A 17,592-nucleotide genomic window follows, 5' to 3' on the forward strand; every position below is an offset into this window, starting at 1 on the left:
CATAAAGGATTCGAACGGTTCAAATTTGTGTTGCAGTGAATTCATGAGCAAGTACGAGGGAACGTAGAGTTACTCCCCTTTGCATATAAAACCATGTTCTATTTAGAACGAAGTTTGATTCATAATTTCATCAATGTTGAATACTGAGTTCGTCACGAAATTGTTGAACACTTTAGATAAACATTAGAATATAAGTGCCAGCATATATAATCACAAACAGAAAACTAGACAATTTGTATTAAGGAACATGTATATTTCGAATCAGAGAACATTCACATTTTGGAATTCAGCAATTTGGGGAAACCCCAGGAAATCATCATCAAAATATCGACAAGTGACCTATGTGACAATAACAAAGGCAAGTCGTCAAAATCAAAACTTTCATTTATCGTATTTTAATCTGTTGTTTGATAATATGAAATCACATATCCTCTTTTTTGAGAGATACGTCCTCTAAGAGCTCGTGCCTGTGATATTTTCAGTTTTGTCAAGATGCTTAGGATTTGTACGATGTATACATCCTTCCCAGAAGCAGGGATTTGACCTGTATCCATCTAATTTAGCACTGCCTAGTAACGAAAGGTCATATTAGGACACGTTATTGCGCACAACTTATTCTCAGGAAACACACCGTCTTGCCATATACCTGTTCGTATTCACTCGTCAGAACAGTGCAAGGGCCAATTCTGAAAACGTCAAAGGGCCTAAACTGAACAAGTCAAATAACCAATTAAAAGTCAAAGGACCATAGATAAAATGGCTAGAATGCGGATTACCGTGCGCAGCACCCTTTACGATTCTTGATTTTAGGGTTGAGGTTAGGCATCTTTTACGATCCTTGGGGTTAGGTTTTGGGGTTAAGGTTAGGCACCTTTTACGATCCTTAGGGTTAGGGTTTCCGGTTAGACACCTATTATAATGAATTATCCCTGAACCAGGCTAGCTAATCTCGAAACGTTCATAGCCCTATGAACGTCTTAAAGGGGCACTGATGCGGAGCGAATAATGTTTCTCGCCAACGGTCTAATTATGAAACCAAACCGCAAATTGGTCAGCGCCCGCTCCTTCGACCGTGACGGACAAAGGAACTGGACTCCTGTCCATATTAGCAGAATTTCTTCAGCTAAACAGTTGGGAGGCCGGATGCCCATCATATGCCATTTGTTTAAAAATATCCATGGTGTTCCTTGTCTGATTGTAACCAAATACACAAGTACACAGCAAATGCCCGTTTGTATTCCTTATGTAACGAAATTCTCTTGGTATCCTCAAAACAGTTTCGGCTCATAAGTGTTTTCAGGCTGCATGCGACACAGAGATTACATCTTCCTTGCTGTAACTCGCGATGGTGTAAACCTACACATGTTATTTGTCATCATTCTCTGGATGGTCAATTAATGAAATTATAACAGGTATAATTAGTAGTAACACCACTTCGGTTACTCAACAAAGGTTCCCATTTGACATTTCTCCTGTCTGAAGTAAATACTCAACATTATAAATTAAGGTCTGTAATGGCAAATGTATTGTATGTTATGTAATATGTGCATGTAAGTGATGCAAGAGGGTTTATCAGCTGAGTTACAAAAACAAACATCGATCAAAGGATTAACCGATAACTCACTGATTGATTAATTACTTTTATCTTCTAGCGGATTTGTCAAAAGGCAGTGTGTGTAGATGACTACACCCTGTTGTAAAGTGTAAGTGCAAAAACAACATCCTCCCTTCAAAGAATTAACCACCCTTGCGTTGATTGATTGATTGCTCATTATTGTTAACTAAATTACTTAGAACAGTGGACATCATACAATTAGTTGCCAGGTGTGCTATCTTGGGAGACCAATGAGAGGTTTACCTGGTTTTCACCAATGAAAGACGTGAAACGATGTGTTACTTTTTCGCAAATGAGACAGTTGTAAGACACGCGACACAGAGCAGGATTATTTACCAGCTGCAGATGAATGAAATACGATTTCTTTTACGTGGATATTGATGGATACATTCCTGAACAAGGTAATAGCCTGACATCGTTGCTATAAAATTAGTCTGTTTTACGTTCATTTTTTGCATTTTGCTTTAATTTATTTGTTGTAGCATTCAGCAGAATCTGTATGACAGAAAAAACACACTAGATCGCGTATGTGTGTGAAATAGGATCCACATTGGCATTCTATACAATGTATAAATGTTGCTGTTATGTTAGAAATTTACTATGAGTATAAGCAGATCGTGTGCTCTTTTATTAATTTTCAGAATCATACAAGTATGACAATAAACTAACTAGGGTTATGAGACAAAATATAGAGATGTACATTGGCTTCGTTATTTTTCCGTCCTAATAGTTTTTGACCATTTCTACCACTGGCAGATGATTAACCTTCAAAGTGTTTCATTTGTTTTCATAATACATTTGTAATGAAGTAAAAATGACTTCACCTCAGTTGATCTGTCTATAATTAAACTATCAACTGCGCTTACGGACTGCGCAGCAGAGGTCTCGAACCAGTCACGAATTCTGGGATATCATCCGGGTACTCACGGGAGAAAAACAATAACAAAGGTTTACACCAGTCCACAGAAATTGCTCCGCATCAGTGCCCCTTTAAGCCCATTGTTAACACATTGGCTACAAACGTTTTGAGAATAAGGGCCCTGCCCCTGATATATGACCCGAACTGGCCCCGAGAAGTAAACATTTCTATGCTGACATATAAATTAAAGTTCCTTTAAGATAAATGTCGAAATATATATTGTTCCTATGGCTTTACATGTAATGTTGATGTTTGAAAATATATTTGTGAAAATTAGTGTCAGTAAGAGGTGAGTGAAGATGCAAGTGCTGCATAGCTGAAAACACCTCCTGCCCTTAAGGCCATTTAACAACATTATGAAGACTGCACCATTATTATCAGTTTAAGTCCAAGAAACTTCACTTGGTAGCCATCATCATCAATCTGGATGTGTTCAGTTTTCCTTTATTAACGTTTGAAGTCTGAGTGCGCATGTTCAATATTATGTGGGGAGAGGCATTAATATAGGCAATTTTGCCAGTTTGACAATCTCCCAAGACCTTGTCCATTGTAAAGTTATACAGATCAGAAAATGAATTATGTTTAAACCAAAACAAATTGTCCATGTTTAATATATAAGGAACAGGGGCCAGTTTGGGTTAAACATCCAGGGGACAATTTGGGCCAGTTTGGGTGTTTCCGGTTACATCATTAGGGTTATGCCTTGGGGGTTAGGGTTGGAGCACAAAATTAATCTGAAAAAGTGCGTCCGGTAAACTGCAGTACTCCCGAAAAAATTCAAATAAGTACACACCATCCATTTAACTCTTTTGCTGTCCTGTGTTCGTTTTCATTTCCTCTTCAATTTAGTTTCACATTCAAAATCATCATGTTTTGACTTTCACATTTGAAGAAAATGCTATTTATTTAATTTTCTAACTAGTTTTGGGATAAAACATTAAATGTCTTAAATTCACAATATAATGTAACCATGTCATTGATTTTATTGATGATGGTGCCTGTTGGAAAGGACCATTTCTTTTATAAACTATTGTATCACATGATATCATATTAAGCATATTACACAAGAATAGATTGTTGGAGCTTTCACTCTGGAGTTTTAACTTGTACTATATTCTTAGAGCAGTCTAATACACTGGAAGTTTTCAGAGAAACCAGTTTGGTTTACTTTGCCTTGACTGATCAAGTTTCAGGGAACATTTCTCTTTCATACAGAGTTTATTTCTATAATTTTTGTACACCTATGAATGAGTGACTTTTGTTTAATGTTGCACTCTGCTTTTTCATACACAAAGGTGTGGGATTCAACATATTTCGCTTATATGGAGATGTGCATGCATGTGTATACTAGCCAAGACTTAAGCTCATTTTATAGAACTCACTCTCTGATTACCCCAGTCGGACACTTTATACCAACACAGAAATGAGCAATCCTTGTTGTGTCAATTAATGCTGAGTACCAGACAGAGACCTACAAGTACCATATCTTTTAAAGTCTTTGGTATGACTTGCACAGGAATCGAACCCATGGACCCCTACACCATGGATGTGATCTATACACCAAGGTATGAAAATCTTGATGTAACCGTTTTTAGAATATGCTTGAACTTTATTCACAGTTCACTTTTTTCCAGGAAATTCAAAACAGTGGATGGGATGTCCCATCTCTGAAGGATATATTGTGTGGACCAAATCAAGTCTTACTAGAAACCCAAGATGTCTCGTTACCGTGGTGTCAGAAGAGTCCAAGGGACTGGCCACCCAATATCTGTCAATGGAATACTCACTGATGTTAGTCTTATCTGTTTATTTTTTAAACAAAGCAAGGATATAATGAATGATGGAACCATTATCATAATTGTCCATGATCCAGTGGCAGGACATATCTGTAGACTTCTTAAATTGTTCTCAATGCAGTTCCACATTATTGATAGCACATATTGTAATGATACTTTTTAAATCTTTATTTCTGTGTAATTTGTGTACGTCTTGATTGAAGAATAGATATGATAAAGGTACATAATGTGAGGTATCCATTAAAAATATTTAGAATCTATAGAATATTCTGAAATTAATATGATGATGAATTAAATTAGGATGATGATTTTGATGATCAAAACTTAATATATTAGAATTATTACCATGGTAATCCTTTATGATTATGTGAAGTATATATTTTTCCTTTTAAGCTACAGATTTTCCTTATTCATTCATGCCTTTCCTGTAAAGGTGGTTATGACCTTGTTTGTTTGTTAGGCGATGAGGGCAGTAAATGATGCACAGCGTGCCGTTGCACAGATACAGAAAATCTCCAACATAGACCCAGTTCCCCCTTATGTCTCTCCTGACACCCCTCTGGTGAACCCAAGAACTGGGGAGACAATACCTGCCTCTGGAGCCTCTGCATCAGTTCCTGTTGCCAGGCAACCAGGTATGTTGGATGAAGTTTGGTTGAAAGGGGGAATCAGGCAAGCGATAGCAAGTGATGGGTATTGGTGATGTGAGAAGAAGGGGATGTTAGGAGATGGGGTACATGGGTGATAGGGACCATGGGTGATAGGGTACATGGGTGATAGGGGTGAGTGAGCATGTAGGTGGGGTGGACAGGTGAGATGACACAGTGAATGATGTTAATAATGATAAATAATAATAATGTGTCCTTTTATATAACACCACACCTCACACTGAGTATGCTCACAGTGCTAACAGCATGGTCATAGAGCATACAGTTTATCATTAACCTGGATAATCCAAGTTGCACTAGACGGTTATAGTCAAGTGATTTATCCCACTGGGTGTCCATTTTCTGGTGGGTGAACAGAGGCAGTTTGGACAGACTCACTTGCATAAGGTGGAATGGCACATGCTTCATTGGACAGAAGTTCTAGAAACTCTCAGGAGTCAAGCTGTCACAGGGTTACCCATCCAAGGACTCTGAGCTCAACATTGCTTAACTTAAAAGTCACATGCAACCAAGAAATCAAACATGATTAAAACACAGTTATCACTTGTTCATGATTTATAAAATGCATTGGTGATTGTGAAGAAACAAATAAAACAGAATTATAAGCATATAATTGCAAATCAAAAGTACAAGATTATGTCCTTCGGTTTACCTCCCTCAAAACTAAGCAACCGCGATACCGAACCCAGTCAGTACCGCTGACTGTGCAGTCAAGTGTAACAGGGCTTTTTCATTGGCCACTGGTTCATTTGCCAATACGCTTAACCGGCTCTTGTTATTCCAATTGCAAATGGTCAGTAATTGAAGTTACGCATTGCATATTGTCATCAGCAGACAGACAGGCAGACATATAGCCGTCAATGAATGAGACATTGAGTTTTCTCTGTGACAGAGTCTCCTTTTCACAATCAACATGTTTTTTATATAATGAGTAGATTATTTGCTTGTTTATGTATACAACCAAGATTAGACAACTACTCACGACCCATTCTAAGGGGCAGGCATGCAGTTTCAAGCTCCACGAACCTACTCCTTGTGTGTGCGTTATGAGCGCAGCGCAGCATAGCTGTTGAAACAATTTTTTTTCCCAGCGCTGGAGATTCGATTTCGCAGGCTATATTTCATCGTGTTTTTTTTTTTAACCTTATAGGTTGAATTGACATTTTTGATGATTTGTTTTGGTAAGTCCATACCAAAAGATATCGGAATCTGCAAAGTTGTATTTTATGTTGTGACCTTTAAACTGATTTGTGACCTGAGTTTTATGGGTAAGATGGAAGAGATCAGTGAGTGAGAGTGTGGTTGGGTCAACAGGTGAGACTTTAATATTGAGTAGGGGCAGGTAATTGTTTCCAAAGTTCTTATTGATATTTCAGTGATCAAAGACAACTCAGCAATCAAAATGTCAGATGGTACTTTGATCAACATTGTGAACAGTCAGAATATACAAATCGGCAACTTCAATAGGATGTTTGTCCTGCAAGGCCGCCAGCAGTATCAGGAGATGGAAGAGGAGGACTCATCCTCTGATTCTGATAACTTCGATGCTGAGGAAGATCTGCAGGAACAGGTGCGTCAACGACGTCTTGCTGATGAGGAGACAGCCGAAATACTTAGAGGTGAGTTTCTTACTTAAGGGTTAATTTCTGATGATGAGATGGCTGAAATACATAGGGATGAGTTTCTGCTGGTGAGGAGACATCTTACTTAAGGGGTAATTTCTGATGATGAGATGGATGAAATACTTAGGGATGAGTTTCTGCTGGTGAGGAGACATCTTACTTAAGGGGTAATTTCTGATGATGAGATGGATGAAATACTTAAGGATGAGTTTCTGCTGATGAGGAGACATCTTACTTAAGGGGTAATTTCTGATGATGAGATGGATGAAATACTTAGGGATGAGTTTCTGCTGGTGAGGAGACATCTTACTTAAGGGGTAATTTCTGATGATGAGATGGATGAAATACTTAGGGATGAGTTTGTGCTGGTGAGGAGACATCTTACTTAAGGGGTAATTTCTGATGATGAGATGGATGAAATACTTAGGGATGAGTTTCTGCTGGTGAGGAGACATCTTACTTAAGGGGTAATTTCTGATGATGAGATGGATGAAATACTTAGGGATGAGTTTGTGCTGGTGAGGAGACATCTTACTTAAGGGGTAATTTCTGATGATGAGATGGATGAAATACTTAGGGATGAGTTTCTGCTGGTGAGGAGACATCTTACTTAAGGGGTAATTTCTGATGATGAGATGGATGAAATACTTAGGGATGAGTTTCTGCTGGTGAGGAGACATCTTACTTAAGGGGTAATTTCTGATGATGAGATGGATGAAATACTTAGGGATGAGTTTCTGCTGGTGAGGAGACATCTTACTTAAGGGGTAATTTCTGATGATGAGATGGATGAAATACTTAGGGATGAGTTTCTGCTGGTGAGGAGACATCTTACTTAAGAGGTAATTTCTGATGATGAGATGGATGAAATACTTAGGGATGAGTTTCTGCTGATGAGGAGACATCTTACTTAAGGGGTAATTTCTGATGATGAGATGGATGAAATACTTAGGGATGAGTTTCTGCTGGTGAGGAGACATCTTACTTAAGGGGTAATTTCTGATGATGAGATGGATGAAATACTTAGGGATGAGTTTCTGCTGGTGAGGAGACATCTTACTTAAGGGGTAATTTCTGATGATGAGATGGATGAAATACTTAGGGATGAGTTTCTGCTGGTGAGGAGACATCTTACTTAAGGGGTAATTTCTGATGATGAGATGGATGAAATACTTAGGGATGAGTTTGTGCTGGTGAGGAGACATCTTACTTAAGGGGTAATTTCTGATGATGAGATGGATGAAATACTTAGGGATGAGTTTCTGCTGGTGAGGAGACATCTTACTTAAGGGGTAATTTCTGATGATGAGATGGATGAAATACTTAGGGATGAGTTTGTGCTGGTGAGGAGACATCTTACTTAAGGGGTAATTTCTGATGATGAGATGGATGAAATACTTAGGGATGAGTTTCTGCTGGTGAGGAGACATCTTACTTAAGGGGTAATTTCTGATGATGAGATGGATGAAATACTTAGGGATGAGTTTCTGCTGGTGAGGAGACATCTTACTTAAGGGGTAATTTCTGATGATGAGATGGATGAAATACTTAGGGATGAGTTTCTGCTGGTGAGGAGACATCTTACTTAAGGGGTAATTTCTGATGATGAGATGGATGAAATACTTAGGGATGAGTTTCTGCTGGTGAGGAGACATCTTACTTAAGGGGTAATTTCTGATGATGAGATGGATGAAATACTTAGGGATGAGTTTCTGCTGGTGAGGAGACATCTTACTTAAGAGGTAATTTCTGATGATGAGATGGATGAAATACTTTGGGATGAGTTTCTGCTGGTGAGGAGACATCTTACTTAAGGGGTAATTTCTGATGATGAGATGGATGAAATACTTAGGGATGAGTTTGTGCTGATGAGGAGACATCTTACTTAAGGGGTAATTTCTGATGATGAGATGGATGAAATACTTAGGGATGAGTTTGTGCTGGTGAGGAGACATCTTACTTAAGGGGTAATTTCTGATGATGAGATGGATGAAATACATAGGGATGAGTTTGTGCTGGTGAGGAGACATCTTACTTAAGGGGTAATTTCTGATGATGAGATGGATGAAATACTTAGGGATGAGTTTCTGCTGGTGAGGAGACATCTTACTTAAGGGGTAATTTCTGATGATGAGATGGATGAAATACTTAGGGATGAGTTTGTGCTGGTGAGGAGACATCTTACTTAAGGGGTAATTTCTGATGATGAGATGGATGAAATACTTAGGGATGAGTTTGTGCTGGTGAGGAGACATCTTACTTAAGGGGTAATTTCTGATGATGAGATGGATGAAATACTTAGGGATGAGTTTCTGCTGGTGAGGAGACATCTTACTTAAGGGGTAATTTCTGATGATGAGATGGATGAAATACTTAGGGATGAGTTTCTGCTGGTGAGGAGACATCTTACTTAAGAGGTAATTTCTGATGATGAGATGGATGAAATACTTAGGGATGAGTTTCTGCTGGTGAGGAGACATCTTACTTAAGGGGTAATTTCTGATGATGAGATGGATGAAATACTTAGGGATGAGTTTCTGCTGGTGAGGAGACATCTTACTTAAGGGGTAATTTCTGATGATGAGATGGATGAAATACTTAGGGATGAGTTTCTGGTGGTGAGGAGACATCTTACTTAAGGGGTAATTTCTGATGATGAGATGGATGAAATACTTAGGGATGAGTTTCTGCTGGTGAGGAGACATCTTACTTAAGGGGTAATTTCTGATGATGAGATGGATGAAATACTTAGGGATGAGTTTCTGCTGGTGAGGAGACATCTTACTTAAGGGGTAATTTCTGATGATGAGATGGATGAAATACTTAGGGATGAGTTTCTGCTGGTGAGGAGACATCTTACTTAAGGGGTAATTTCTGATGATGAGATGGATGAAATACTTAGGGATGAGTTTGTGCTGGTGAGGAGACATCTTACTTAAGGGGTAATTTCTGATGATGAGATGGATGAAATACTTAGGGATGAGTTTCTGCTGGTGAGGAGACATCTTACTTAAGGGGTAATTTCTGATGATGAGATGGATGAAATACTTAGGGATGAGTTTGTGCTGGTGAGGAGACATCTTACTTAAGGGGTAATTTCTGATGATGAGATGGATGAAATACTTAGGGATGAGTTTGTGCTGGTGAGGAGACATCTTACTTAAGGGGTAATTTCTGATGATGAGATGGATGAAATACTTAGGGATGAGTTTGTGCTGGTGAGGAGACATCTTACTTAAGGGGTAATTTCTGATGATGAGATGGATGAAATACTTAGGGATGAGTTTCTGCTGGTGAGGAGACATCTTACTTAAGGGGTAATTTCTGATGATGAGATGGATGAAATACTTAGGGATGAGTTTCTGCTGGTGAGGAGACATCTTACTTAAGGGGTAATTTCTGATGATGAGATGGATGAAATACTTAGGGATGAGTTTCTGCTGGTGAGGAGACATCTTACTTAAGGGGTAATTTCTGATGATGAGATGGATGAAATACTTAGGGATGAGTTTGTGCTGGTGAGGAGACATCTTACTTAAGGGGTAATTTCTGATGATGAGATGGATGAAATACTTAGGGATGAGTTTGTGCTGGTGAGGAGACATCTTACTTAAGGGGTAATTTCTGATGATGAGATGGATGAAATACTTAGGGATGAGTTTCTGCTGGTGAGGAGACATCTTACTTAAGGGGTAATTTCTGATGATGAGATGGATGAAATACTTAGGGATGAGTTTGTGCTGGTGAGGAGACATCTTACTTAAGGGGTAATTTCTGATGATGAGATGGATGAAATACTTAGGGATGAGTTTCTGGTGGTGAGGAGACATCTTACTTAAGGGGTAATTTCTGATGATGAGATGGATGAAATACTTAGGGATGAGTTTCTGCTGGTGAGGAGACATCTTACTTAAGGGGTAATTTCTGATGATGAGATGGATGAAATACTTAGGGATGAGTTTCTGCTGGTGAGGAGACATCTTACTTAAGGGGTAATTTCTGATGATGAGATGGATGAAATACTTAGGGATGAGTTTGTGCTGGTGAGGAGACATCTTACTTAAGGGGTAATTTCTGATGATGAGATGGATGAAATACTTAGGGATGAGTTTCTGCTGGTGAGGAGACATCTTACTTAAGGGGTAATTTCTGATGATGAGATGGATGAAATACTTAGGGATGAGTTTCTGGTGATGAGGAGACATCTTACTTAAGGGGTAATTTCTGATGATGAGATGGATGAAATACTTAGGGATGAGTTTGTGCTGGTGAGGAGACATCTTACTTAAGGGGTAATTTCTGATGATGAGATGGATGAAATACTTAGGGATGAGTTTCTGCTGGTGAGGAGACATCTTACTTAAGAGGTAATTTCTGATGATGAGATGGATGAAATACTTAGGGATGAGTTTCTGCTGGTGAGGAGACATCTTACTTAAGGGGTAATTTCTGATGATGAGATGGATGAAATACTTAGGGATGAGTTTCTGGTGATGAGGAGACATCTTACTTAAGGGGTAATTTCTGATGATGAGATGGATGAAATACTTAGGGATGAGTTTGTGCTGGTGAGGAGACATCTGAAATATTTAAAGGGTATGAGTCATGGGTTGCTGAAGAAGCAGGATAGTAGATAGTGTCTCAGATAGAATGGTGATTCTTCAGGGATTAGTTTGATTTATCACACAATGAACATGGAGATAAAAGGCAAACATTCGTGTTTTAGATTCGCATCGCCAGGTCTCGGATGCAGAGCTTCAGCGATTGTCTCGTCACATTGGTGGATCGTGGAGGAGACTAAGTAAGTGGGCTGCCATAAACACAAAAGCAGTGATATGGCTAGCTATTCTCGAAACGTTCGTAGCCGTACGAAGTTCTTAAGCCCATTCGTAACACATTGGCTACGATCAAAGTTAAGAATTCTGAGGGCTACGAACGTTTTGAGAATAAGGGATATGGATGATTATTTTATACTTAGTGCTGTTTGGGGTGATACTGAAGACCTGGTCTCAATTCCCCAGATGGATACAATGCGTGAAGCCAATATCTGGTGTCCCCTCAGTGATCTTGATGGAATATTGTTTAAAGTGTTGTGAAAATAATCTCACTCACTCACTCCATTTCTGGTGTCCCCTGCTGTGATGTTGCTGGAATATTGCTAAAAGCAGCATAAAACCAAACTCACTCATAATACTGTTTGATGAGAGCAGCATATTTGTGAAACCATGGAATTTAAGCATCAGTCGCACATTTTTGTACATGTTGATTATTTTTATTTCTTTCCCATTTTTTGCCAGTTAATAATAACTTTTCCTGAAAAATTTATGGGTATTTTCTCTGTGGTCTCAAGATGACTGCCTTTAATCTTGTATGTATGGCCAGACTTTGGGCCCAAACTGCATGTGAAGAGGTCAATTTTTGAAAAAGTTCAAATTTTAAGTTTAATATTTAATCAAAAGTGCTGAAAGAAACATATAGGAGTTATCTCCCTTTCATTAAATATCTGAGTCTTTACTGAATGCCTCTATCCACAGTTCAACTGTAGTCTAAAATGTTGCAGCAACTTGTGATCATCATCACACAAAGTACATCTCTTGCTGTCTGTGGGGCATGGGGGTAACCCAGTGGTTAAAATGTTCGGTCATCATGTGGAAGGTCCAGGTTCAATTCCCCACATGGGTACAATGTGCAAAGCCCATTTCTGTTGTCCCCCACCATGATGTTGCTTTAATATTGCATAAAGATGTGTAAAACTAAACTCACTCTCGCATTTTCTGTCTGTATCAACAGTTTTATTGTAAGATTCACTAAGATGTATCTGGTACCTTAATTTCGACGTTGCCACACAGCCTGTCACTTATGTCTGTGTCCACAGTTCGGCTGCTGGGGATTGAAGAGTCAGATGTGGACTACATTTTCCACACCCACCAGAGCGATGGTCTGGAGGAGGTGATATACCAGCTGCTGAAGAAATGGAAGATCGAAAACAATAACCCCACTGTTGGTGATCTCATCACGGCGCTGGAGAGAGCCGAGATGGGTCGGTTATTAAAACATCTGAAGCCTTGAAGTTTTTCTGGTTTGTCCTGTATTTCTTGAAATAACCACACACTTTTCCAAAAAGGCTATGATTTTGTTTTGTCAGTGATTTGTTTGTCAGTGTAAATTAATGCATCGCCCACCTTAAATTGTTGAAAAGGGGTTTCCCTTCTGTACTAGTCTCCTGATAGTGTCATCACAGTTGATGTGTTTGAAGCCCATTTTATGTTTGGGGGTGAGTGCTAATTTCAGGAAATATGGTATAAGATAAGTTTGTGAAATGGAATACTTTGGAAGGAAATAATCAGATCTTGTTCCCTATTGAGATTAAGTTGTTGAAAAAACATAGAAGTTAAAAACTGTCATTTTGGTTACCATGGTTATTTATGTGTGCGTAGATCATATGAATGGAATGATTTGATAAGGCTTCAGAGAGTGAAATTATTTCACAAAGATGCAAGACAACTCAGCATTATTGTTGTTATTGTTTGTTTGAATTAAGGAGGTAATTATTGACATTGTGAATGTTCTAAACTTGAATTGCCTGGTATCTTATGTTCTTCATATTAAATATTTTGATGTTTCTTGTTATGTCCCTTTCTGATATTGGCTTCATGTTCCTTCAAGAGTGTGAGTCCTTCATGGCCCTGTATCATTGCTGCCACAAGCAGAATGCAGTACTGTGAGGAGCTGTGACTGATGACAGCACTTGTATACTGAGCTCCACAAATTTAGTCACTGTGAGAAGCTTGTGCTGCTTCTCTACTTAAAACATATATGCTCAAGGTGATATGTTGATTTTGGATTTGTTTGTGTTTATTTGTTTGAAATGTCTTGTTCGAACCAGCCTACATCAAAGTGTTCTGTCAGGAATATGATAATTAATAACAAAAGGATGAGGATTTTTATTCCCCTAAAATTATGCATGCAGCAAAGGTCTGATTGTCCTCGAAACTTGAGATCAAAGATACCTGCTCCCCAATGCTTTTGCTACAAAATAACGCCAACACATTAAAACTGACTTCCAGCTTTGCATTGTGGGTCAGTCAATGTTTTGCAAGTTCGGCGAGAGAATTGATGCAGTGATCATATCACTTGGCAGTTAGATCAGTTTTGGATCTTAAGTATCAAACCAGTGTTGTGGCTTTCACTACAGCATTTTTTTTTAAAAAGTCAAGAAAGACATCAAGAAAGTAACTTGTCCCGACTAATTTTCCACTTGCCCTGATGTTATGACACAATGTTTGATGGTAATGTCTACTGGACTATTTGTCGAAGAGTGATGCATTTCCAAGAATGATAGCTCTACTTTATTATTATAGCGAAATTTATTATTTATAATAGCTACATTATAAGCAGATATGAAATGAAATCCACATTTATTTGCAGTTTGAAACCATAAGTGGAAACTATCTAGTAGTCCAAGGAAAAGTAAGATACTATTATTTAATTGCCCTTAAAACTGACTTGTCTATGAGACGGTAACTGTTACACCAGTTTTGTCTGTGAGATGTATGATAACTGTTTGAACCAGTTTTGTCTGTGAGAGGAATGATACGTGTGTGGCAAGCTTAGTCTTTGAAATGTATGACAAGTGTGTGGACAAGCTTAGTATGTGAGACATTTGATAAGTGTTTTAACCACTTTTGTCTGTGAGATGCATGATAACTGATAACCAGTTTTGTCTGTGAGACAAACAATAACTGTTTGAACCAATTTTGTCTGTGAGACATACAATAACTGTTTGAACCAGTTTTGCCTTTGAGATGTATGATAACTGTTTTAACCAGTTTGTGAGACATACGATAACTGTTTGAACCAGTTTTGTCTGAGGGACATATGATAACTGTTTGAATTCGTTTTGCCTGTGAGATGTATGATAACTGTTCTAACAAGTTTTGTCTGAGGGACACACAATAACTGTTTGAACCGGTTTTGCCTGTGAGATGTATGATAACTGTTTGAACCAGCTTATTTTGTGGTGTGACTGCCACTGTATGAACCAGCTTTGTCTGTGAGACATTAATTCATGACTGTAAATACCCAAGGTGTCTGCTTGTTTTGTTATTGTTAGCTTTTTGTAGTATAGTCTTTTCCCTTTTGAGAAACCTTGTTATCTCAAGCTCTAATAAATTTAGTTATTTATTGTCCTAGGCCACACATAAATGGTCGCTTTCTGATTGGCTGAGCTCTCTTCTATTATTTTCCATGTACCCTGCTTACACGCGAGGTGCATTGTAATGCACCCCATTGCCAATGGCAACTCATTCGGTACTTTGTAGTTGTACATTGGGTAATGAATACAAATAATTAATCACAAATATAATATTGTAGTTAAACGACTCATGCACAATATGGAACCCCATGTTGACTGTTAATTTATTGTAGTAATAACTGGTGATCAGACATGACACTCAAATGTGGTATGTAATAGACTAATAGGTATAGTCCACACAGTACCATGTGCAGCCATTGCAAACTAACATGACTTGCACTACTGCAATACTTGTACATGTTCCATTCTTGAATATCTCACTTTAATAAGGGCTCAAGTAAAACATGCTGAGATAAAAATTTTCAAATGTTTATTCATATTTGGTTCTGGTGACCACAAAAAACGAATTGTATTTATGATGGGCTACGGTTAAATTCACCACATATGTGAGTGAATCTTAACAGCCCATGAAAGGATGTTTTGCGATTTCAAGTCGATGGAAGGGAGATAACTCAAAATCTATTTTGTCTTGTGTCGGCTGCAAAACTAGAGATGGCTACAAAAAGATTTGCCTCGTTTTTTGATAAAACATTCAAATTTAGTCTGTGTGAATACTAAGAAGAGAAATTACTCAGCAGCAACTTGACTAAGACAACACCTGCAGGGAAACACAGCAAGATGCAAGATTCACTGAAGTGTATGCTCCGATACCTGTGCTTAAAACAGTTCAAAATGAACATGGAGGTGTTTTGTAAGATAAAATGTCGTTAGGAGGCCATAGGTCCCCATGGGATGATGTACCCTCAATGTTTGTGTATGTTCCCTGAGCCCAGGTACATCAACCCATGGTCCCCTTCTGACCAGTGACCAACAGTGCTATGTATGTCTGGGTTATTGTAGCTCTTGGTATGGATATATACCTTTCAGGACACCAAAAATCAATTGTGTTGATGAGGTGTCCTTGTACAACAGAAACTGGCACTTACCTGTCAACTCCAAATTTCATTCCGATTGTATGCTTATAATTTTGTTAAAAAGGGTTGTTTTTTTCATTTTCAGCAATGTACATGTATATCATATGTCATGAGTAAATGATAACTGTGTTTTAGTTATGTTTATTGTTTGCATCTAAGCTGGGGAAGTAGTATTAGTATATTATGGCGGAGTTAAAACATGACTGACAACATAAATGTCCTTACCCATAGTCTCACGTGGATTAACGTCAGTGTGTTCGTGCTTGAGTAAAACTAAAAACCCTCGGTGCAGAAAAGAATTTTGTGCCACATGTGCGAGTTGGCAGATCTGTTAACAAAGACCTGAACAACTCTTTGCCTCTGTGAGCAGTATTTGGTTAGTTTGTTGTCTTAGTTAATGTGGTATTTGTTTGACGTCAGTACATACCTTATTGCAATTTTTCCCTTTTCTGTTGATTTTCTGTTATTTTTCCTGAATGAATATTTTATTTAACTTCGATGCATTGAATTTTTGGTGTTGTGTAAATAGCTTCAGCTGTGAAGATGGGGAAATGTCTTAATATTGAAAATAGTTACTGAATTGTTAAGCATTGTCTGTAGTGCTGTAAGTAAAGCTTGGCCACTGATCAGTAGTAGGATCATGTGTGGCGTCATCCAAAAGACATTAAAATATGGAACATGATGCCCTGTTTTTTAGGCCAGCCTAATACAAGTGGGCAGCGGGATGGACAGACACATGTCGCTAAATATGTGTCATAAACTTTGAACTTAACTTAACCTCCCCTCATATTCTCACTTGCATAAGAAATTACTGCTTGTATATATCTATGTAAATAAAATCTGTATCAGTATATGTGCTTGTGGTCTTTGGTAGATAATTATGCAGTCACAACTAATGGCTATAAACTCCTAAATGTAGAGAAAGCCTCAGGTAATACACCTTGCCTAGTCACCCATACTGTAGGTTTTGACCATGTTGAACACCAGTGCTTGTCACAGTCTATTAGACCATGTGGTCAATACTCTTTTAGTTGGTCTGTGAACATGTGGATTCTGTTTCAGGTGTGGGTAAACCATGTTTGTTTTTACTAATTTTAGTAACCTGATACATTCTTTGACAAGTTCCAAATCAATAAGATACTTGGAGGGTGGAGTGCCATACTAAATACTGGTTCACCTTTTCCACTGCTGAGAGATCCTAAAAACAGGGACTCTGCTTGCATCTGGCCAACTCTTTGTTTTTAGTAACCTGATACATGCTGTGGTTAGTTCCTCAAAAACAAGAATTTCTGGAGAATAGGAGGTGTCGTACTAATTACTGGATAAAACTTTTACTGCCTTTCTAGTATTTTCATTGTTCATGCTTTCTGATGAACAAGGAAGGGAGATTTTACAAGTGCTACAAACAATGCTGAATTTACACAAATTCAGGCTTGAAGCTAATTTACATGTGAGACTTTGTTTCCTCTCCCGTGTGGGTCTTCTACAGCACAATAACTCCCTATGTGAACTGGATATGCCCTCACAATATTTTTTGACGTGTCACAACTAGACCTCTTATCACACTCCGTGGTATAACTGAATCCAAAGATCTTTGCCCACAAAGATCTTTCCCCAAAGGACCTTTGCCCACAAGAACCTTTGCCCACAAGGATATTTCCCCGAAGGACCTTTGCCCACAAGGATCTTTCTCCAGAAGGACCTTTGCCCACAAGGATCTTAGCCCATCACAGTTTTATAGGGA

General features: G+C 38.4%; 1 protein-coding gene across 1 annotated transcript; it reads left to right on the top strand.

Moving 5' to 3' along the window:
* The first annotated feature begins 274 nt into the window (after positions 1-274).
* On the top strand, positions 275-16,699 carry LOC137267571 (receptor-interacting serine/threonine-protein kinase 1-like). Its single transcript, XM_067802054.1, has 6 exons — positions 275-358; positions 4,169-4,325; positions 4,791-4,965; positions 6,375-6,617; positions 11,347-11,421; positions 12,496-16,699. The coding sequence occupies exons 2-6, from the start codon at positions 4,251-4,253 to the stop codon at positions 12,687-12,689; spliced, it is 762 nt and encodes a 253-aa protein (XP_067658155.1). The 5' UTR covers positions 275-358; positions 4,169-4,250; the 3' UTR covers positions 12,690-16,699.
* Positions 16,700-17,592: the final 893 nt, after the last annotated feature.

This window comes from Haliotis asinina, chromosome 16, assembly GCF_037392515.1.
Source record: "Haliotis asinina isolate JCU_RB_2024 chromosome 16, JCU_Hal_asi_v2, whole genome shotgun sequence".
NCBI classification, from domain to species: domain Eukaryota; kingdom Metazoa; phylum Mollusca; class Gastropoda; order Lepetellida; family Haliotidae; genus Haliotis; species Haliotis asinina.